At 43.2% G+C, this 22,956-nt stretch overlaps 3 protein-coding genes across 5 annotated transcripts in view; 2 read left to right on the top strand and 1 right to left on the bottom strand.

Annotated features, from left to right (window-relative positions):
- Nucleotides 1–4,330, top strand: part of psd2 (pleckstrin and Sec7 domain containing 2) — a 33,892-nt gene extending 29,562 nt beyond the window's left edge. For both annotated transcript variants that reach the window (XM_042419340.1, XM_042419339.1), the window contains exons 13-15: nt 363–507; nt 753–896; nt 1,251–4,330. In XM_042419340.1, the coding sequence (XP_042275274.1) occupies nt 363–507; nt 753–896; nt 1,251–1,481 (520 nt within the window). In that variant the 3' untranslated portion in view covers nt 1,482–4,330. The remainder of the gene's footprint in view (nt 1–362; nt 508–752; nt 897–1,250) is intronic.
- A 1,627-nt stretch (nt 4,331–5,957) lies between these two features.
- The window catches only part of nrg2b (neuregulin 2b), a 70,068-nt gene continuing 53,069 nt past the window's right edge, over nt 5,958–22,956 (top strand). Inside the window, exon 1 of one of the 2 annotated variants that reach the window (XM_042419342.1) lies at nt 5,958–6,099. In XM_042419342.1, coding sequence (XP_042275276.1) covers nt 6,087–6,099 — 13 coding nt within the window. In that variant the 5' untranslated portion in view covers nt 5,958–6,086. Of the gene's footprint in view, nt 6,100–19,123; nt 20,538–22,956 lie in introns of those variants that run through there. The other variant, XM_042419341.1, reaches the window with a different exon arrangement.
- On the bottom strand, nt 12,225–15,460 carry purab (purine-rich element binding protein Ab). The gene has a single exon (XM_042419343.1). It carries the CDS (start codon nt 14,641–14,643, stop codon nt 13,798–13,800), a length of 846 nt encoding a protein of 281 aa, XP_042275277.1. The 5' UTR covers nt 14,644–15,460; the 3' UTR covers nt 12,225–13,797.

The following is a 22,956-nucleotide window of genomic DNA, read 5'->3' as shown; positions in this document are numbered from 1 at the left end:
CTGTTTGGAGGGTTCGTCATATTGAAGCAGTACTGTACTGCTGTGAACAGGCAACAACCAAAATAATAGTTTAAAAAACAGATTCTTCGCTAAAAAACCATGTAGATTTAAAACAATTAGACTGTCGCTCACAATGTCAAATGAATGGTTGATATGAGTCAGAAATTCTTAAATTAGCTTCTGTGAATTGGAACCATTTTCTATTGTTTTGCTATAATTTTCTGCAGCTAACTGAATGTATCCGGCCTTTTCGTTAAGACGAACCTGCGTGACTGTTGCTAAACTAGAATATACAACAAAATAAAGATAAATCAAGTAATTGTCATTCTCTGCACTCACCTGCTCTCCGTCTTTCTCTTCAGGAGTGAGGAAGAGATGATGTCTTGGATCTTCCGGATAAACCTGGTAGCAGCGCTGTTCTCCGCCCCGGCCTTCCCTGCTGCCATTGGCTCCATGAAGAAATTCTGTCGGCCCATCCTACCGTCCTCATCCACCAGACTCAAGCAGGTGAACACACACTGTTAGAAAACAGTGCAAATAAATGTCTATTTATGATTGAAATTCTAGCAGTAAGCATTTTCCCAGTACACCGTATAGTACAGCAGCACCCACAATTCTTCCTGGTTAAAAACCTTTACACAAAGTTTACATCTCACTACATTACATTTTTATATATTCTATTTGTGTCCGCTTGCATCTGATTGGTTGTCTTGGGGGTCTTCCGGTGTCTGTCTGGGCTGTGATTGGTGCAGGAGGAGCAGCTGCTGAGTCATGAGAGCAAGCTGAAGCAGATGAGCCTGGAGCTGGAGGAGCACCGGAAAAACCTGCCTTCATCCGACCCCAAAAGCCGCGACTGGGAGGAGTACCGCCTCAAAGAGCACTACCTCACGTATGAGGTACAGTCTTTGTGATCAAGAATATGACGAATGGCCAGTTTGTAATTATAAGATTTTTTATTAGAAGCATATAAAACTCAGAGGTGATCAGTTTGTTCTCTAAAATTGAAATACTGAAAATGATAATAATTTGCAGCCTCAAAATACATATTTTTAATGTTTTTTAAGGGTCTTAAACTGTCAATCTTTACATTAATGTGTCAGTAAAGTAAGTAAAACCTGCTGTGTGGTGACACTGTATCTAACATATCGGGCCATTACTCTTGATTCCTCTCCTTTTGGTCTCCTTGCCTTAACACACCCATCTCTCCCTCTTCCTCCTCCTCCTCCTCCTCCTCCCTTCTCTGTGAGCAGAAGACTCGTTATGAGACGTATATCAGCCTCCTGCAGGCCAAAATCCGTGCAGAGACGGACGATCTCGAGAAGATTGAGGCCAGCGTGATGGGTGGCCTGATCATGGAGGGAGGCCTGGCCGGCCGTGAGTGCCTCCTCCGCAAGACGCAGTCCTCCCCGTCCATCAGTCAGGCTCAAAGTGGGTTAAACGGGAGGGCCGCTGGAAGCACTGCCCCGGGACAGAGGAGCTGAGTGGGGGAAGGAGGACCAGAGACCACAGCCCACAGAACAACATCCCTCCAAGCCAAACTAGCGTAACCCTTCAACGTGTTTCCAAGTTTTTAGTTTGTTTTTGTGTTTTGGGCTCCTCCGTTCCTCCCGTTGTACTCACAATAAGAGAGTGTGCAGCAACAGAAGAAATGTGCATCTCTATATCCTTCCTAGAATTTATCAGCCCTGGTGATAAGTTTCTGTCCTTGAGCAATAGATGACGAAGATGAAGAGCCCGCCTTTGATACCTAGCAACTGACTGACCCTGCCAAACCTCAGTTCTTTGAACTTTTATTATTGCACATTAAAAATGATCATAACTGTGATCACTATTTATAACAACATCATCAGTATTATTTTGCAGATGTCTTTAGTTGAATTGTGTTTTTAGTTTCGAGAAGAATAATTTATAATGTGTTCGTTTAAGGCCGGACAGAGAACAAAGAAAGAGAGACAAAGAGACCTGACATGAGTGAGCGTTCAACAGCCGTCACCGCTCACATTCAACAGGTCTGGTTTCCTCTCTGTCCTGTCCTCATCAGGCAGGGATGGAGATGGAGATGGTGGACATGGTACTACTGTAGCATTTTGGCCTGTTTTTACCGCTCACTTTTACACACCCAGCCACTCACAGGTGTGTGTATGGACCTACAGTGTGAGTGGAGTGGGGAGATATCAACATATCTGTCCCAGGGTTACAAAAAACTCTCACAACTACAAACTCAAAAGAACTTCTCAGAAGGATCAAGTCCTTCCCATGTATAGCATATTTATTTATTTATTTGACTCTCCAACCTTTATTCACAGCAGGAAGGGTTTACACAAAGTGAGCTTGCTCGTTTTCAGTAATTACCTTCTTGACGTTCATACAGTTACATTCAAACGTGGATCCGCCCGGAGGAAACATGGTTTTAATTGTTCACCAGAGGAACTGCAGGTTGAGTGCCTTACTCAAGGGCACCTCAACACGAGCGAGTGTTAGTTGTCACTTGTCAGATTTTCCCCCAACAGGTGAAAGAAGGACTTGGATCAGAAAGATCACAAGTCTCTTTCTGTGATTTTTTTAAGATGCCGCTACCCTAAATACTGACATGTATTTAATAATTCTGTTTGTTTTTAACATTTCAAAGAAGATAACAGTATGTGACTGAATGAAAGCACTGTGCCATGTTCTGTTTTATCCTCCTTACTGCTCCTCTTATGTCATGACAGAGTGCACTGAGCTGATATATAACAATATACTGTATGGTTTGGTGTGAAGTTTCTGAAAACTGAAATGAAGGGAAGAACAGGAAAGTGTAGGTGGGTGGCATAAGAATGGGTCAGATAGTGTGTGTGTGTGTGTGTCTGTGTGTGTGTGTGCGTGCGTGTATGTGCATTGGCATGCTTTTTTAAGCAGTTCCAGTTGAGATGTTGGAAGCTGTACGCAACAGGAAGAATATAGCAGGGTCATGTTTTGTATGAAGATTTTCAAAGTGCTATTGGGCATGTTTGATGCTGAGAGACAATCCAATGGCCTTCTGCTGAATGAGACTGCCATCGCAATCAGGCCTGGATCTGTCAAAAGCATCTTCTGCACAAAGGCAGCCACCATCCTTGTGACAAAAGATGTACGTTTACCTCTTGAAAACAGAAAATGTAACCAATCTTTACTCTTTTTAACATGTTACATGGACCTATCATAGCTTGTTTGTTGTATTGGTGTATTCCTACCACTGCCATCATTCCCAACAGATGAAGATGTTTTTGGGAAAGCAGGTCCCTGGCTTATTTTAGACAGAGACTGGCTGATTGGAGAGTGTAGCAGCAGGACTGCTCCAGCTTAGCGTGCTAAAGTCAAGAAAACTGTCAGCAGCATACTGGAAACAGAGAGGGGAACAGCAGCAAAACAACTCCACCAGCAGAGTAGCCATCAAAACATCCTCCATGTGGGTGAGGACGAGCAGGAGGAAAGACTTGTTTTCTAAGAAGAGGCTGGTTTGGTCTTCTAAGTAAGACCGTCTCTGCCCGCCAAGAACAAGGCAAAACGGACACCCAGCACACATTTTTCAAAAACAACACATTAGCCTGTTTCTCTTGGAAGGATGACTTGTGTAATGGGGATGTAGTGCGAGGGGTAGCGGTACTGCTGTTTGTGAGCACCTTAATTGATCCCAACCCACCCAAACACACACACACCTTTCCTCTTTCTATGTAATTCGCTTATGACACAACTGTAGATCAGTGAGCGTAGTGCCCCCTCACTTAGCCTCAGCGTGGCACAGAAGCATGTTGACATCACCAGAGCTGTGGATATCTACAGTATGAACAATCATATCTGTGGCTCTGGACACAGCGCTTCTGCTGCTTCATATATCATATGAATTGTGACTGATGGGATCTGAGATCCTTTCGGGACTTGGCTGGAAACCTGGAATTACAGCTGGAATCCTGGACCCGGATCCTTGTACAGACCAAAATGAAATGAAATGGAGCTGAGTTTTCAGAGAGGAAGTACCATTTTATAAAGCTGTATTGTTAGGATAAATAACTGCTTTCTTACAGGGAGACTTCCCCTTATAGTCACTTTGGCTGTTGTGCTAACCATTGTTTCCCAATGTGCTAGGGTAGGCCTGTGCTGTAATATAGGATTGTGACAAAACATATTTGTTGATTGTTATGTTTTATTTAAAAAAAAATGACAACTTCGGCACTTTGATGTCAGCATTGGATCTGTCTTTTTGTTTGTTTTGTTTGTATATCTGAACTGTTTTTGACAGGATGCTCATACTATGTAAAGGACATATTTACTGAATATTTAGTCTGTGCTTCATAAAGTAAGCTTTTATACAGATGCTTGTAGTTGTGATTTATTAATATTTTTAATTATGCACCAAACAGATGTGCAGTAGTTTGCTAATTTGGGTGCCATTGACATCACTGATATCATGTAGATATCACTGTATAATATTTTGAACATGTTTTGTTTAGAGCCATAAAACTAGTAAAGACGCGCTGTATCAAATATCTTAAATCTGTAGGCAGTCTGAGTAAGGAAGCAAAATGGAAATATAATTATTATACAGTAAATATATTTCACAAGGGGATCGCAAGAGGCCTCAAACAGGCCTGGCATGATAGTTGACATGTTATGGCATATAATGTTTACAATGCTAGTTTGCACTATAGTAGCCTCTGGAAGCTCTGCAGTGACATCATACCACCAAACACACCTGGTGCATGAGCATCAAGCAGCATCCATTCACTTTTTAACTACAGCTAAGGCATCAAATCTAAACTTTTAACAGCACCACTATGTCAGCCACTTAAATCCTTCCCTCAGGTGTCTTGCAGTATTTCTCCTGCATCAGCAAATATTTTGGAGGAGCTGCAGAATCTGAGAAATTATGACTACATTTGTAAACTTCTGTCATGATGGGTAGACTGACTAGTGAAAATTGTCAGACAGATTGTGAGCCTGTTTTGACTGTAAAATGATGGATCATTTATGTATCCGTTCAAGTAGTGACCTACAATTACGTTAGCAACAAAACCAAAACCTGAAACACCTTTGGTTACAAAAAAACTGAGCTAAATGACTTCTCAGCTTATAGTTTTTTGAGTTGGTGCACAAGATAAACAAATTCCATTTCATTTTTAGCATGATGCCACTGTGGATCCACACTCATGTCTCCCCTCTCTCCTTGTGGCTCAGTTGTATTTTTAGCAACGTTTGTGTATATCTGCTGTGGTTAGAGCTTTCTGACAGACCTGCAAATCCTCCATTCAGAAAATAACACTGTAGCATGTTAATAAGATATAATGTTAGAATATACAGTCTTTTAACATTTTATCAAATGACTAGCATGTTCAACTGTTAGAAAAAAAATATCGGTATATCCCAAAACATAATAACTCAATACCCTTTTACATCTTCTGTTCTGAGGAAAAAAGAAAATCAATAGAATTTGTGCACATTAAAAAAATATATTTTTCTTTTTCAATCCTTTCCCTTTGTTAAAAGCACTATTAGTGTACTATTAAATACTGTTCAGCCTGACATTATTCACCCTGGACTTCTACTTTAATGTGACTTTCAGATAGAGTGGGTTTAATAATGAGCATTCTTTGAATTAGCATTGGTCACTATAATCATCACTATAATGAGATGACAATAATGTAGCTACTCGTGTGTGTGTGTGTGTGTGTAAAGAAAATATTTAAAAAAAAAAAAAAAACAAAAAAAAAAAAACCAAGAGTAGCATTCTATCACACTGGCCAGAATATAGCTGTAATGTTGTTTGGCTAGTGAGCTTCTACTTGTGTGAATGCTAAAGTATTTTAGCCTCAAAAATGACGCTCACTTTAACCCACAAAAGTGTTTAGCTCGCTTTTGTTATGAGTTTTGCTCTTATGGAGACATTTATAATGACTCTTCTAAAGTCCTTACCGAAACAAGCAGTTGCGTCGTCAAACAGCAACAAAATATGGTGTCACTGAATGTTATGGTAGAAGATGGCGAGCTCAAAAAGAAGGCCTGAAAGATGCTAACAGTCTGTGCTCCTGAAACTGCTGGCAGAGCTGTGAGTATGTGACTGAACCACAGGGATGCCACTCGAAGGTAAGGTTTATGTTTTATTCTATGCTTAACTTTGACAAAAAAAACTGAAGAGTTTGACAAGTGTATCTTGGGGTAAACTTCCCTAAACTCTGGAAAAGAGCAGGACAAAGTAGCAAGTTGTGAGGAAGGTAACGGAAGGCCTTTTCCACAGCAAACATTTACATTTTTCATGGCAGGAAAAGCACAGGTTTGACTAATAACACTAACAACGGTGCGGTTATATTTAAGTGTCCCAGTAAGCCCTGTGACATGTCAAAATGTCCGCCATGAAAAAGGCCTTAGGAGAGCTGTTATTCAACTTTAACAGATGCATCACATGGTTCCCGCCGGTCCTTTCACATGGCAAAAAGTGAAATAATTTTTAAAACACAATTGTTTTTGTTGAGTGTTTTGTTTTTATTTGAGCTATTCAGGTATTTTTAGCTAACGTATTTTGATTTAAATGTGATACACAATATGTTTAAACAGCCTAGCTTGTTTTACGTAAAGTCTATCCTCAAAAACTCTTTATCCAACAACAGGCATTGCAAAAGTGGTTTTGTGTTATAATTGGGGTTGTCATATATTCTTTTCGAATATATGACAACCCCTTAATTCACTGTAAACTAGTTTGCTAGCTTGCTAGTTTTACAGGATTATCAGTAAAGTTATGGAGTTACTCTGAACAAATAGCTGAAAGGAGGCCTACAGATTGTGTATTCAGCCACAGTAACGACACAAAAATGTGTTCTTAAAAGTTTGTAGTTGAAAAGCAAAGGTGAGTATTGTATGAATCTGCTCCTTCAAAATGTCTTCTGCTGGTTTATAACTTAAAAGCCAAACACTAAAACCAACACGTCTTAGACTGCACAAGAACTGCACTGAGTTGACATGGCATGGCCGCACATTTCAAAAAGGACGGACCATGTGTATCAAATTAAATAAATATCATCTGAGAAAGATTGAGCATTAAAGCTGCTGTATATTACTACTAAGCTATTGCCATATTAACGTAAGGGTCCAATTCAAATCAGTTGGTCAGGGTTAATGCCTCCATGTTTAAAATGATTCAGAAATAGATTCCTACAAGACACCTCTGTTCATTATTGAGCAGGGAGGTATCGTTAATAAAAGGAATAAAAAATAAAATTAAAATTTCACTGTATCTTCCTAAAAACCAAATTTGTTCCTTACATCACTGCCACAAAATTTTCTGGTTACAAGGTTTGGTTCGTATTAGCTGAGGATATAATGTGAGGTGCCTTCAGTTTCAGTGTTATTGCTTTTCTGTTCACTGACTTGTTGCCTATAGCAGTCTGAAAAATCCTCACCTGGCTGATGGTAGTTAATACTGTTCTGTCAACAGCGCGTCATCTTTCATACCGTGGCAGCAGTCTGGCTCTCAACCTTTCATTTCCATGTGGAAGTCAAAAGCAGATGTCTGGAGCACTGTATAAAATCTTTTTATGACTCCATTGTAGTTTCCTCCTCTTATGTTTGTGCATTATTTATTTATTAATGCATAAAAAAACCTTCCAAGGACAGCCAACAGAGGTACCTCCTCTACAGCTTTATATGAATCCACAGAGTTAGCAGTGCTCATAAATGAACCTTTATGTTAACATCCCATTTATACATATTGTCTTTCATTTATATATATGTATTGTGTTTATGTGTATCAGAATATGGTCAATATGCACTAAAACAGGAATAGCAGTTGCAACAGTATGTCACAGAGTCTCCATATAATGAAAATTTTAATGTTTTCCTTTCGTCTTTTTTAAATTTTTACCTACGGAGCCAGAGACAGGGACATGTGGAATGATTTTTTATTGCGCGATTAGTCATTTTTCAGACAACAAGGCTCCCCCCCCCCTCAACATTAAAACCAACAGCAATGTACAAAACAGCACACCTTTTTTTTTGCCATCAACGGAAATTTAATAAGGTAGTGAGAGTACATAACAGAAAGTAATGAAGTGTAAGGACGCGAGTTATGATGATGTTGAGATGTATAGGATGAGCTTGATGTCAAAGCCAAAGTAAGCACCATCGTCATGTGGTCAGGAAAGGCCATATTTCAGTAAGAAATAGTCTAGAAGGGGTGAGGAGAGGTTAAACATGATACAAGAGGGTTGTTATCACAGTTTTCAGACATTTTTACCAACTAAAAAAAAAGAAGAACAATATCGGTGTAGCACTACTTTATCATGCAATTTACTTTAGTAAACCTTCTGACACACAGACAAAATATACTTCAATAAGTAGAACTCAGTACATCTCTGTCCAGCAATAGTCACAAAGCCTGTAATTTATACTCTTTGAATGTGAGATCCCTATCAAAAATAATATGCAGATTTTTATCTTTCTTAATATATCTAAAGTGCAAGTATTTATCCATTTTTATTCAATGCTTTCTGTAAGTATAAAATACAAAGGAAAAAAAAACAGCAATGTGTTTTTCCTGTTTACATGTTATATTTTTCTGAAAGGAGGAGCATCATATATAACAAACCATATATATATATATATATATATATATATATATATATATATATATATATATATTTATATATTTATATATATATACACACACACGCCACAGATAAAATATTTTTGAAAGATACAACATATTATCTCATATGGGGATGGTAAAGGGATTTAGACCAAACGGTGACATGGGATATGTTCATTGTGCATTGACCCCACCCCTTAAAATCCAGGATCCATTTCCCAACATCTTCAAAACATTTGAAAGAATGTCTTTATAACTATACACAACAGTAGCCTATACAGTCTGCAAACATGATGGACCCTACTACTTGGTGCGTGTGCAAACAGAAGACGTGCTGAATGAGCTCCTCTGTCAGTGGTTTGTGGTGAGTCATTTAGTGCTTGGCTTTGACCAGAGGCTGCGATTGGCTGTGTGATTAACCAGGAACTCTGAATGGCCAATGAAAGACTACAACACTGAAACCAGATGCGGAGCAGATTTGGTTGTCTGGAACACCTTGTGGAAGTTCAGTCTGTTTTTATGTCAGTATTTGTACAGGTTGGTAGAGATGTGTAGCCTCCACCCACATTTCATCTGTGGAAGTTTGCTGTTTTAAGTCATGTACATGTGGCTGTTTGTATGCAGTCAGAAACATGAACAGTCTCCCTGTTCAAAACGGGAGGAATAAGCAGACGGAGCCACCTACAGCTGTAGCCATCATAGCAATCCCACTCTGAGTTACATGCAAGTAGCTACTGCTGCACTTTTATATTACATATACAAATATTTTTTTTCTATTTCCATCAGTTAAAATGTGTAAGGAATGATCCGGTCACCTGTTAGAGCAACAAATATAATTAAAATAGAGCTCTTTGAAACAAAATGTGACAAAATGAACACTGCGGTAATAACAGACAAAAGGCAGGATAATAATATGATCAGGGATTGCTACAATGGCTACCGCTGTATAATAAGCCAAAATATCGTCTCGTCAGCTTCAGTGCACCCTCGCCTCTGCACACTGAATGTAGCCAGAGCCACTGAGGACAGCACACAGCTTGACCACCGACACTTTACAGAAAACAAGACAAAAAACATCTTTATACCGTTTTGCAATTGAGTCCCAGAAATGGATGACCGTGTAATGTGGGCACAACATGGCTGCAAGGTCACTCCAGGTTTTGCTGTGACACTGGGTGAGCTCTCAGATTTGATCACACTGTTTTCAGTAAAATCACCAGTGCCTCCTTTCTCTCTAACTGCCATTGAGCTTGCACTAAAGACACAACTGACCCAGTAGCATTTGGAGATTACAGTCTGTAACAAAACAAGACAACGCGTCTTTTTAAAATAATGTGTGCGTTTCAAAGAGTGAGAGGTGTTCACAAAGAAGTGAACTCTATGAGCAGGTTCGAGCTCTCCTTATATTTGGCCATTAGAGAAAGAGAAAGAGAGAAAGGAAGTGTTATATTTCCAGTCTTCATGTAGCATGAGCCTCCTGGAGGCCTAAATTCAATCAAACTAAAGCTAGAACACTTTGGGGAATAAGTGCTGTATCACAACAGAGTCCGTACTCATGTTGAACTCACGTTGACCTCACATGTGCTTTGTTAGGCACATAGTCATAGGTGGCTTTTAAATATGTGGCTTGAGGAAATATGGTCATCTCTTCAAGAGGGGAAAGAGATTTCCTGTTCTTTTTCCAAAAGAGAGAGAAAAGTCCTAACTGGATCTGTCTGACAGCCGGGTCAGTAGGTCATGGTAGGCTGCTGCTGGTAAGCTCCTACAGTGCAGTGCCAGGCTTCATCGGGCCTTTCACCAACACTCGGAGACAAACTTGGGCCAAAACGTCCTGCGTGGAACAGATGGGATTTTTTGGAAAAACTTTTTCTTGGCTCTATTGCAACAGGCATGACCAATCAAACACAGATCAACATTTTAAAGCGAGGATTCAACAGGACTTCTGATACCTTTTCAGCCCAGGTGTGCTGTGGGGAATTCTGCTTCAGTCTAGCCGCAGCTATCCCACATGTCTGACAGGCCCGGGCTGTAACTACATTAGCAGCTTTTTATCCAGCTGAGGCCTGTAAAGCTGCAATCCATGCAGTCTGTGTTTCCCCTTCATGCCAGCTAGGTGGCACGCCGCACTGACAGGGCCTGTGACCAGGCTCAGTCATGTAAGCTCTTGAAGGCCGACCTGCTTTAAATAAAGCTGATGGGTGAACACTCGGAGCATATTGATTGTTAACTAGCACTTCAGTGTAAGCCTAGAGGTCGATCGGATCCAAAAGAAGGAATGGACTGTGAGTCTGAAAGAGCAGGTTTGGGCATTTGGACAATTTCGCTCCATGGACAATAAGCTGGGGCCTTTTTTATGCTTTGAATCCCGAGCAGGGAAAGAGGAGCAGACCTGAGATCAGTCTGCTCACATCAGAGAGGATTGTGATCCTCGCTGTAAAAACAACAACAAACTCCTCTGTCCTTTGGGTCTGCTGCGGCCGATCACTATCACCTAGCTCAAGTGAAACCGCAGACACGTCGAATCGTGGTTCACCTGTCCTGCGAACGGCAGTCCCAGGTGAGAGAGGGGACGCGCTCAGGCTCCAAACACACAGTTTCCTGGCTTCTAATGACAGGAGGCCTTGTGCAGTTCTAGACACCATTCAAAATACTTTAGAGGCCTCCCAACACTCAGAGGCCTCAACAGGGGGAGACTGTGTATGTGTGTGTGTGTGTGTGTGTGTGTGTGTGTGTGTGTGTGTGTGTGTGTGTGTGTGTGTGAGTGTGTTAGCCACCCCTGGACCAAAGCCCCAAGATACTATTCAACTTGAGTGTAGGACACTGCAGAGGGGCTGACATGGAGACAGTCAGAGGTTGTTGACTGTCTGTGTTGTGTGTGCGGAGAGGAACAAGCAGGGAAAGGGTTTTCTCTGGGGTGACTCTGTGGGGGGACGTAAAACACCTGGACTAGTCTACGCGCACTGATAGACGGACAAGGCAGCCTACTGGTTTACAGAACGTGACAGAAAAAATAGCTCACTACGAGTCTGACTTTTTTTTCACTTTGAGCAAGTGCTTGAGAAGAAAGACTTCACATTTTGGAAATATAATGCAGATTCAGTAACCTCATCATCATGCTTTCAAATATCTACTGATCACATAGCCTATACATTTTTTCGTCTTTTTATAGTCTATACACGTGATACAATGCCGCGATTGGCACGTACACAATATTGCACACTAATATGAAATGTCCTACACTAGTCAGTGGTTTCCTCTCTGTCTGGGAGGGAGAAACCTGACACGTTTTGGACAACATAGATGTGAAGAAAAGAACTTTGAAGAAAAAAAAAGAGCATCAGAATAACAATAATGCAAAAGTGACATATTCTGAGCGGCGAGGCTCCTAAGGAGCGATCAAGGGGCTGTAGCACCATAAAGAGATAGATACTGCCTTGGCCCTGCACTGATAGGCCTCTACATCCACTGGACTGCACTCAGAATGACTGCATGGGACCGGCCGGCTGGCCTGCCTGGCTGGCTGACTGCCTGGCTCTTTAACACCATCCACCTCAGCTCTGACGAATAGCCTTATCCAGCCGCTCCTGATTTTGTTTTTTGTTGCTGCTGTTTTTTTGTTTTTTTTTTAAACATCATGGTGCATATGGTGTGCAAAGCCACCCGTAACATCTCCAGATGAATCTCCATGCTGACACCCAGTGCTGCCACAGGCGGTACATCCTGGATCGTTTCCCTGTTCTAGGGAGACACATCTCTACTCTGTGAGAAGCCGCCCAGCCAGGGGTGCTGCTATGGACTCTGGGCTCCACGGTGCCGTGAGGCACTGAGGCCTCCCCTGTTTCCAACTCGTAAGCACGGCAGCACCTCATCTTTCTGAAGGGCCCGCTCCAGTTTCTGCCCACTATCACAGTTGGCCCCTCAGCTCCAAGTAGCCATTCAGCCTTCTTTTGGTGTTGCCACCCATGCTCCATGCACCGCAGGGGTGTGAATCCAGCAGTCCTGATGAGTATATATTTCTGCCTACATAACAGCACTCGTAAATGAAAACGTACAGCGGTCGAGGTCACAGACCATCCACGTGAGAACACGTAAACGAGTGGAGTGTATAAGGCACGGGTTGTAATGACGTCAGAGAGGATGTGTTGCCTCGCCGCGCGCTGGCGCGTCTTTTTTGTTTTATTTTTTTTGCGCCTTGCGCTCCCACAAGTGGACCTCATCCTTTTGCATCCCCCACCCCCCCCCCCCCAGAGGAAAAAACAACAAAGTAACAAAGAAAATTAACCCACAGAAAACGTGGGTATCTTAATAAGGATTTTTTTTTTTTACAGCTGATTCACAAAATCATAATTAGTACATCTAAGTTAGCACTTTTTTTTCATTTAAGTTTATATGGACATGGTGCAAGAGGGTTGATATTCAATATAGTAGCTTTGAGATAGATTTATCCCATTTGTTTGAGTCGCACAAAATAGGCTTTTATTTATTTTCGAGTCTCAACCTTTCCATAATGGCATGATAGAAATGCTTTCATTAGCCTACTACGTTTTAGGTCAAATTAAAGACTATAGCCTACTTTGCCAAACTTCTTTTCGAAACATGAGCCTACACGCATGCTGACAGGTGTTTACAGGCCTGTAGTGCTGCGTTCTGCAATTCATACACTTTTAGAGCGCTTTCATATTTATTCTGCGTACCTTTATAATAAACTATACATCTGGTATCAGATTTTGGTTTCATAAAGTCCATAATATATTCTCTTTGTGCTGATGTCAAATATTCGTTCTACATGAAGACTGTCATTTTATATAATAGACCTCAGGTTTTTATTTTTGATTAAATCTTAGTATATTACCAGTTTGAAAACATTTAAACATTTTTTTCGAAATAGCTTTGATGTGTGCAAAATCTGTCGTTTGATAGAGATATAAACACTCTGTTCATTGTCATTTAAATCAAGTAGGAAACAGTTCATATCTTACAGTTCAATCCTTGATAGCAGCGGCTTACTGTTACATGGGTGGTAAGTGGGGTGACATCCAGTAAAATGAGCGAGGAGACAGCAGAGGTGCTGCCATGTCTGTGGAGGTTGTGTGTGTGGGGTGATTCCCTTGGAAATTATCTTTCTATTTTACAGTTAAGTCTCGTTTTCTCTCAGAGTTCAGTCTTGTCTTGGTTGTTTCATTTCTGCTCTCCAAAAATCCGCGTCAGTCATCGTCGCCGTCATCTCCGCCGTGCGGGCCCTCAGGTAGCAGTTCGGAGGCCCGTTTCTCTCTACTCCTCTCCTGGATCTTCCTCATCTCCTCCGCGTATTTACAGAAGGTGTTGCCGAATTTGGACCACACTTTGCACGGAACCGTAATGGAGTTTCGGTAAGTGGGCTTCACCTCGCTGACCCGCATGAAGACCCCGTACTTATTGGAGCCCACGTCGAAGAAGAAGCGCTTGTTGTCGACCGTGAGCGAGGTGCCCTCCGGGAGCTCTGCCGGCTCCTCGTCCACGCCGTAGTCGTCGATGAGTTTGGCCAAAGCGTCGCGGAACTCGATGAGACCCTGCGCCGGCAGAGCGATGGTCTGGCCTTGCGCGCTTCCCAATCCGGGCCCCCGATTAACGGTCTGTCGGATCCTCAGGAACCGCCCCCTCTGGTTCTCTTTCAGATCCATGTAATATTTCCGATTCTCCCGCACTAGGAATTCGCTCTTGAGCGCCCGCCGGGGCTCATCCTGCACCATGTCCGGGTTGCTCGGGCCCAGCTGGGCGTAATGTTCGATAAAGTCCCCGAGATAATCGCGGAACTCCACGGCAACCGACATAGAGAGAGTGAGGCGGCTCTTGTTTCCCCCAGCTCCGACCTCGGCTATCTTTAGGAAGCGGCCTTTAACATTCTGCTTCACGTCAAGGTAGAAGCGCTTGTTCTGGATGTCGACGCGCTTGGAGGCGAGTTCCTCGGTGTCGTGCTGCAGCCGGGACATGGCGCCCATCGCACCCGGGGGCAGCGAGCCGGGGCCTGCGGTGGGCCCTCCGTGGTCACTGCCACTGTCTCTGTCCGCCATGATGCTGCCTCCCTGCTTTACCTTCCACCGTCTCCCTCTGCCTGCTGCAACCTCGACTGCCCGTCAAACCACTCCGCCGCTCTATCGCGAGACGAGAGAGGAGAAGAGGATGAAAAAATGAAAGTAACTGTAGTTTGGTTATACTGTAGTACTCCGAGCGGGCTGCGTTCAAGACACTCACAGTGTTTTTGCAACGTTTCACAGAAATTTCACTTCAGCCTTTAGTATAGCCCTATGTTGCAACAACTTGAAGTTAACCCCCACCCATGTGATCCTATAAAACATTGCAGTACTAAAATCAACCTAGATAGATAGATAGATAGATAGATAGATAGATAGATAGATAGATAGATAATCACACGTTTCTGCACACAGTCTAAAACCAATAACAGACAGAAGTGGAACAAAAGTCATACCAGAAGGGTATTTGGTTTTGGTGTTTCAGCACCACGGACAGTTGTTTGGGTTTTTCAGCACCACGGACAGTTGTTTGGGTTTTTCAGCACCACGGACAGCGAACCCGGACAGTCCCTCTGTAGGGAGAGAGACAGGGAGAACAGGGTTAGAGAAAAATTTCTGAATGAACTGTAGATGATGGCTGTGTGGGAGGCTGAAGGAGGGGGCTGACACACTGTGAAGCATCATGAATCATTACCCTGTGATTGGATTTACTTGTGTCACTGTTTCTCAATAAAAATGTTTCACTTCACATACACCTGTGTTAATCTTAGGACTTGTGGGTTAGGGCCATTGAATGTCCACAGGCAGTAGAAAATCATGCAAATTGTGATTTCAACTTTAGAAAGAAACTGTAATGTATTTGTAGTGTAATTATACAATTTACAATACCTGTGATATCAGTTTATATTGTGTATTACCTACTATGTATCGTCATGTCAGTTAAGATTTTTGTCATCGTTTTAGTACTTGATCATCCTGTTGACAGATTTTTTTGAACCCCACTGTTAAAGGTACAACAAATGTCCCTGGTGAAGTTATGAGGTTTTAGCAGCAGTGGCATTCATGGTCCCGGAGGGGCGGAGCAGACCTCACGAAGAGGAATGATGTGGGAGACTTGATGGATGCTGGATAGGATAAGGGCTTAATGGGATTGGACAGCTGCAGAATACTATTGATATCAAAAGACCAAATCTGGAAAATGCACACAGTGCCACCTATGCTTTAAGTGTAAACTTTAAACAATAAGCTTTTTAAGGAAATGTCCAATCCAAAGGCTGCAAAACAATAAAGTACAACAAACAGATGGGATTTGACTTTGCTCATGAGTATTGCCAATGATGTAGTAAAATAAGGGAAATAGGACTGTAAAATAATAAATCTGGGAGAGATTAACAGACACATTCTGTATAGTAACTTAAACAAAAAAGGACCACTTTGCCACGGAGACAAGGAAGAGAGCACTGCTCCGACATTGGAGCAGACTGGGCAGTAAGTGTATCATGAGAAGCCAGTTCAAGTGACCTCATCAACACCCTGCTGCCATGCCGATACTTTACCAAATACAGCCACTCTGACAATTCCCACTGGTTCAGCACGAGTGTCAGGGCAATCAGGGAGGTAATTGGTGGCAGTCCTCCTCGGGTCAGTCAGCAGGAATAGGTTTTTACTCCCCTTCATGATCTCAACAAATCATTTACTTTCAAGGCTAATTTGGAAATTCTTAAAGTCCCCCTCCACTCAAAAATCTGTTTTTCTTCTTACTCTTACATTTGAATGTTTGAGCTTCACTGTGCAGAATGATGTATGTGCAGAATTTAACACTAGAAGGCTGTTTTCACATTTATCTGCTGAAAGTGGAAAGTTTCTCTGAGCTTATTGAAAATCCAATTTTAAGGGGTGGGCCTATGAACATGATTTGTGACATCACAACTAGTTTGAAAGCCAATCCTGGTCCAATATTCAACTCAAGATAATTGAACTTTTTTATAGAAAAATTATATCAGACACAAATTATTATTCAAAGTAGAGTATTTTATATACATCTTAAAACAGGCCTGGGGGGATCTTTAAATTGTGTGTCAGGTCTCTGAGTGGGGGTTCTAATGAATGCATTAGTGGTTGAATGAATGAAGGAGAGCCAAATTGCTGAATGGGTGGGCAGTTGGGGGAAAGGGACAGGGGTGGGGGTGGGTCACTGGATGGATCACAGACTCTAGAGGTCTGTATCTTCCACTTGAAATGCAGGGATGATTACCCGGATTGGAGCAGCAATCAAAATAATGTGGAACTATCAGCATTTAACTTAAAAAGATAAAAACCTACACATCTGATAGCAATTAGGACCAAGGACAGCACTCAGGACTGAAACAAAACTTAAAGTGATTTACTATTTTGATCTTAGATTAATATGTTACAGTGAGGAAAGATGTACACAGAGTGAAGAGACAGACATTCATTGCACCAATCTTGCTGTGGCCTTCAGTCCTTTCGAAGCAGCATGTGATTGGCCTGTTGGGACAGAGCACTAAACCTGTCAAGCCTTTTCAGCACCATGGACAGAGACTGGTCCCTGATTTGACCCTGCTGATGGTGAAACAGGTGGATGAGGCAATGATGTGGGTGAACACTGATGAAATGGCCTCTCATACATTTTCTTTATCATGTCCCCTATATGACATTATATTTTATCCCTTTCTCAGGATGGACAATGAAAGGCTTTCTGACCTCTACCGAAGGGCGCACAGCTCCTGACAGAGAGGGAAAGGCAAATCTTATGAATGGCTTGATTGATGGATATAGAGATGGAGGCAGGGACTGGTGTGCTGGTGGAGGGAGGAGGGGATGCTTGTGGACACCATAAAAAGCCTGAACATATTGTGCAAAGCTCTTGCTTCATTGGTGGAGATGTATTCAGTGAAAATTTTATTAGCTGTAGCTGAGCAGGATTGGCAAGTATTTGGGTAGAATGTCTGTCCACCATAATACCAGCAGATTAGGGTAACTGATGCTTCCACGTCTTGCCATAGAGTCATTAAACTGTACAGCATCCCAAGATAATATTAGTAAACTGCAATGACTCGAATAATAGTTTGGAAAAAGTCAGCTTTTGGGGTGTGCTCTCCTATAGCGTGCATAGCGTGCATAGCGAGCGTATACAGCATATATGGGTGAAAAATTCAAGGAAAAACCAACATAAAGTGTCTTAGTAAGGTGTTGGGCCACCATGTGCCACCAGAACAGCTTCAATGCACCTTGACATTGATTCTACAAGTCTCTGAACTCTACTGGAAGGATGAACATCATTCTTCCAAAAGATATTCCCTCATTTGGTGTTTTGATGATGGTGGTGGAGAGCGATGTCTAACACGTCAGTCCAAAATCTCCCATAGGTGTTCAGTTGGGTTGAGATCTGGTGACTGTGAAGGTCATAGCATATCATTCACATCATTTTCATACTCATCAAACCATTCAGTGACCCCTCGTGTCCTGTGAATTGGGGAATTGTCATCCTGGAAGAGACCACTCCCATCAGGATAGAAATGTTTCATCATAGTATAAAGGTGATCACTCAGAACAACTGTATTGATTTGCAGTGACTCTTTCCTCTAAAGGGACAAGTGGAGCCAAACCATGCCAGCAAAATGTCCCCCAAAGCATAACAGAGCCACCAGATCCCCTCACTGTAGGGGTCAAGCATTCAGACCTGTACCGTTCTCTTGGTGAATGCCACACATGCCCACTTTTCAAGAATATGGTGAAGGATGAGTCGTATCGTATGACCATATCACTTTTTTCCACATCTCTGTAGACCAGGGCCTTTGGTTTTTGCACCACTGAACTCTCAAATGTGCATTCATCTTTGTAATGAGGGGTTTATGCACTGCAACCCTACTATAATATCCCTCAATATCTAATTGTTGATCACGTGCTGCATTGACATTCTCAGTCACCTGAGGAAGAGTTGTTCTTCTGTTTTTCCTTACATATCACATGCATGACCCTCACGGTCATCAAATGTGCACTGTGACCACAATACAATTTCTGACCCTTTTTACTGATGTCTTTCCCATAGATCTAAATGCAGATGTCACTTTAGTCACTGTTCCTATTGAAACACCAACCAGTTGAGCAGTCTTTGTGACTGAAGCTCCTGCCATTGGTGCCCCAACAATGAACCCTCTCTCAAAGTCATTTAGATCTTTTCCTCTTGCCATCAACTGGGCCTGCTCAGCATTGTTATACATGTACACAGAGCATGACTGGATGATAATTGCTTAATTGTACCATGCAGTGCACCTGTGTGGAAGCATCTGCATTCGTTATGTTTCTCCACTCATTTATTCAGGTTTTTCCTTTAATTTGTCACCCGTCTGTATGTCTGAGGGCATTAAAGCTGAAAGTCTCTAAACTCCCTGCTCGCCTCGCCATGCTGAGGAATCCATTGAGAGAATTTCGCAGCGTTAGTCATCGCAACAACTATCCGCAGTGTGTGTAGTAGTCGCCTATAGTCTCTCTTGCACCTCTTGCACTGGAGATCCACAGTGGGCGCCGTGCAGGGCTTGGCTACAGACGCACTCTGTGCTGTGTGTCTGTACACTGCGTGCGTGATTTCTATTGCACCCACCCGCAGAGGTTTAACACAGTCGACCGGCATGGTCACATGCGGTTGGGTCGGTGGCGGTGTGCTGGTGGTTGCCCGGGTCATTAGGGTGTTTGCGCAGGACGTGGCGAGCCGACGCCAGTGACCGGGCAGGTGATGTTTGCTCACGTAAGCCGCTCGCGTTTGATGAGGGGCGCAGGGGACGCGGCTGGAGGGTGCGCGCTACTGTTGCATCGCCTCACCGGATAACCGCTGCTATCTCATCCTGTCCGTCTGTTCGTCCCTGGTTTTCTTCACTCTTTTTTAAAATATTTTGCTTACAGACAAACGGATTTGCAGGAGTGGAACTCTTTTCACGATCGAAATAAGTGGATAAAGGACCCGACCTTGCGTGTGCGTGTGCGTGGAGTGCGTATCGTTTCTTGTGATTCCCCTTGTACGCGCAAGCTGCTTTTTTCCTACCAGAGAGGCAATGCGCCCACCCATGCGATGCTAGCCTATTAGCTGGAGAGAGAGAGAGAGAGAGAGAGAGAGAGAGAGAGAGAGAGAGAGAGAGAGAGAGAGAGAGAGAGAGAGAGAGGTTTCAGCCCTGGATTCGAGAGGAGGCTAATTTACGAGTCTTGTTTTGCCTTTCAGGAAAAGGGGAGATAAGAGGGGGAGGGTGGTTGGTGAAGGAGAATGCAGCAATCACATTTTTAAGCATGCAGAAACGGGCCGTTTCCGGTTCCTAGGCTGGTGTGTCCCCCCATCCGAGGCCAGCAGCCGTATGGGGAAAGCAGCGGCAGACACAGATGGCATGGACACTTCCACAAGGTCTGCCGCTCTGCCCTGCCTGCTCTGCCGGAGCCCGTTCGCCGCCGTCTCTCTCTTCCAGCTCGCTCCGCCGCCCAGCAGCACTGCAGCACAGCACAGGCTGACGGCATGAGGCTTGATCCAGTGCATTTCTCCATGCTGGTCATCGGGGTCTCCTTCGCCTGTTACGCCCCGAGTCTCAACTCCCTCCAGGACCAGGCGTACCGATCAGCCGTGGTCATCGAGGGCGAGGTGCGCTCCTCCCCGGAGAACGTCTCCTCCCGGGAGCCCTACAGTGTGAATGTCAAAGTGCTGGACGTGTGGCCCGTCAACAGCGGCGGCCTCGAGAGGGAGCAGCTCGTGACCGTCGGGGACTTCGGTTCCGAGGCCCCGTGCACCACGGTGGAGAAGGACCACAGATATATCTTTTTCATGGACCCGACCGCCGAGCCCTTGGTATTCAAGGCATCGTACGCCCCTGTGGACGCTAGCGAGCCGGAGCTGAAGAAGGATGTGGAGAGAGTGTTGTGCGAGGACTGCGGTAAGTTTAAGGCTTTTCCGTCATACCTGCCATACACTCACACCGCACTATAAGGGCCACTGGAGCTGCCATGGTGATGTAAGGAGACAGTCACCGCTCTCTGGCTGCGCGTGCACGTGTGTAGTCTATACAGTGTGTCAGCGTGCATACACATATGCATGCGCGCATTGGTGCGCGATCCGATTGACACTTCAATCCACCATAACCCGGTCACCCATAATGAAATGAGAAGCATGGCAGGAAATGTGTGTGTGTGTGTGTGTGTGTGTGTGTGTGTGTGTGTGTGTGTGTGTGTGTGTGTGTGTGTGCGTGTGTGTGCGCGCGCGCGCGTGTATGTGTGTATGTGTATGTGTGTGTGCATGTCATGTGGATCGGTGTGTGTGAGATAGTTGAATCTCTTAGTTAAACCTGGTGTTAAACCCACACAGCAGGATCCTCAGTGGATCTGACACTTCAGCACAGCCTGGATCTGCATCATCACATCATTTCAGTGAAGTTGCCTGCATGTGGAGTCTTAAGGTGGAACACAGGCAAGGAGCAAAGCCAGTGGCTGCAGCTCCTCTTTGTGTGTGTGTGTGTGTGTGTGTGTATGTGTGTGTGTGTGTGTCTCAGAGAGAAAGACACAGTTAGGCAGAGCATGTGATGGGAGTCAGGGACACCAACCTTGTCTTGAGGTAACCTCTTTTCCAAACTTTGTATCGTTGCTTACAGCTAGTATAAGATGTCAAATCTGATCCCGTCTTACATCAGCAACTGTGGCAAAATCCTAACAATGACAGTTTGTGGCTAGTGGTAATAATTCAAATCTCTCAACCTGTTGCTAGTTTTCACCATGGATATCTGACATTATGCTTTTGGTCTTGTAGTCCACCAAACAGAAACTCCTGTATCACTTCCTGGTTCTCAAATTAGAAATGTCTCTGAGAAGGAGCTAAAACTGTGTGTGTATGTTCAGCAGCAGCAGCAGCTGAGCAGCCCCGTTAGAAACTCTATTTAACATATGGCCACTAGAATGACTTTCACTTAAATGTAACAAACATGACACCAGAAAAAAAGACTATAGTACTAAAATGAGGATCGACACAATCTATTAACAAGTTGTGCACAGTTTTTTTCTCTCTCACACATCCTCCTATCATTTCTCTTAGACATTAAGAGAGAAAGAATCAGGGTCAACTCCTCAGCTCAGAAAACCCCATGAACTGACCTCTTAGTGTGACTTATGCACAGTACCACTCAAAAGTTTGGATGCACTTTCTCATTCAAGAGAAGGGTTTGACTGGTACTGTATATTATTCAATCTGCTAGTTGCAAATGCTCTCACTTTTAACCGTAATCTTTTTCTCTAGAAGACAACACTGACTGATCTCTCTGATCCCCTCCACCTGTGATTTCAGTATTTAAAGCGCTACACTGCTTTTGGGATGATGCTACTATGGTTTTTACCTTCTACTACTGTGTTAAAGCTTTCTGTAGTAAACCTGAGTGGGGGAGCGTACACAGGCAGGAAGTAGCAATCCCCCTACTGCACAAAAGAGAGAGGAAGTGTCACACATTTCTCTAATATAAGCTATAAGAGCACCACTTGAAAGCCTTCAGGGGTTCATCATCTTTGTTATGTGAATGTGAGGACAAAAACCTTTGAAACAACGTGATAAGGAAATAAAGAAACTCTTCATCCGTATAAAATCAAGAATCAACATCATTTCCGTGAATACGAGCCAGCAAGCGTTGTGTTAAGAAAGCGTTAAATCCTAATAGGAAGTAACTCAGATGTCTTAACAAAGGGTTCATCCAGCAGTTGAGCTAACAACGTGATGTTCTATTTTTTACCTCCGTGACATGCTAAAATTATCAAGTTCTTTATTGATGAAGGTGCTGTTATAATCAGGCTTTGGTCTAAAACACATTTTCCAGGCAGGGATAAGCTCAGGGGAGGACATACCCACTTATGAGCTGATTCACCCCCCAACAAACACACACACACACACACACTCTAAAAGCCAGAGATGCATGGAGAAACACAACCTACACAACCATTAGATACTCCAAAGTGTCAGGTGACACTATATAGAATGCACTATGGCAACCAGTAGCCTCTTTATGTCCGCAGCATCATAACATCAGCACTGTTTGTTACTTAAACGCAGCTTCTGTTTCTCTTTCGGGATTGATTGGATTCATCTGCTAAAACTAACGACCGAAGTGCAAAATCCATGTCCAGAAATAGCCATGAGAGCGCTTTATGGAAATGTTTGTGCTCCCTCTCTTCAGTCAGCCCTCCTATTTTGAAGTTGAGTGGGGATCCGGTTCAAAAATATCAACTTCAGGTGTCCACTTGTATTCTTAGTACATCCCAAACACATGTTTGTTAAAGTATTACAAAATAACCCCCCTTTTGTAAAATCCTCTTGTGCCT

Source organism: Thunnus maccoyii, chromosome 8 (assembly GCF_910596095.1).
Source record: "Thunnus maccoyii chromosome 8, fThuMac1.1, whole genome shotgun sequence".
Classification (NCBI taxonomy): Eukaryota; Metazoa; Chordata; class Actinopteri; order Scombriformes; family Scombridae; genus Thunnus; species Thunnus maccoyii.
This window is presented reverse-complemented; position numbering and strand designations above follow the sequence as displayed.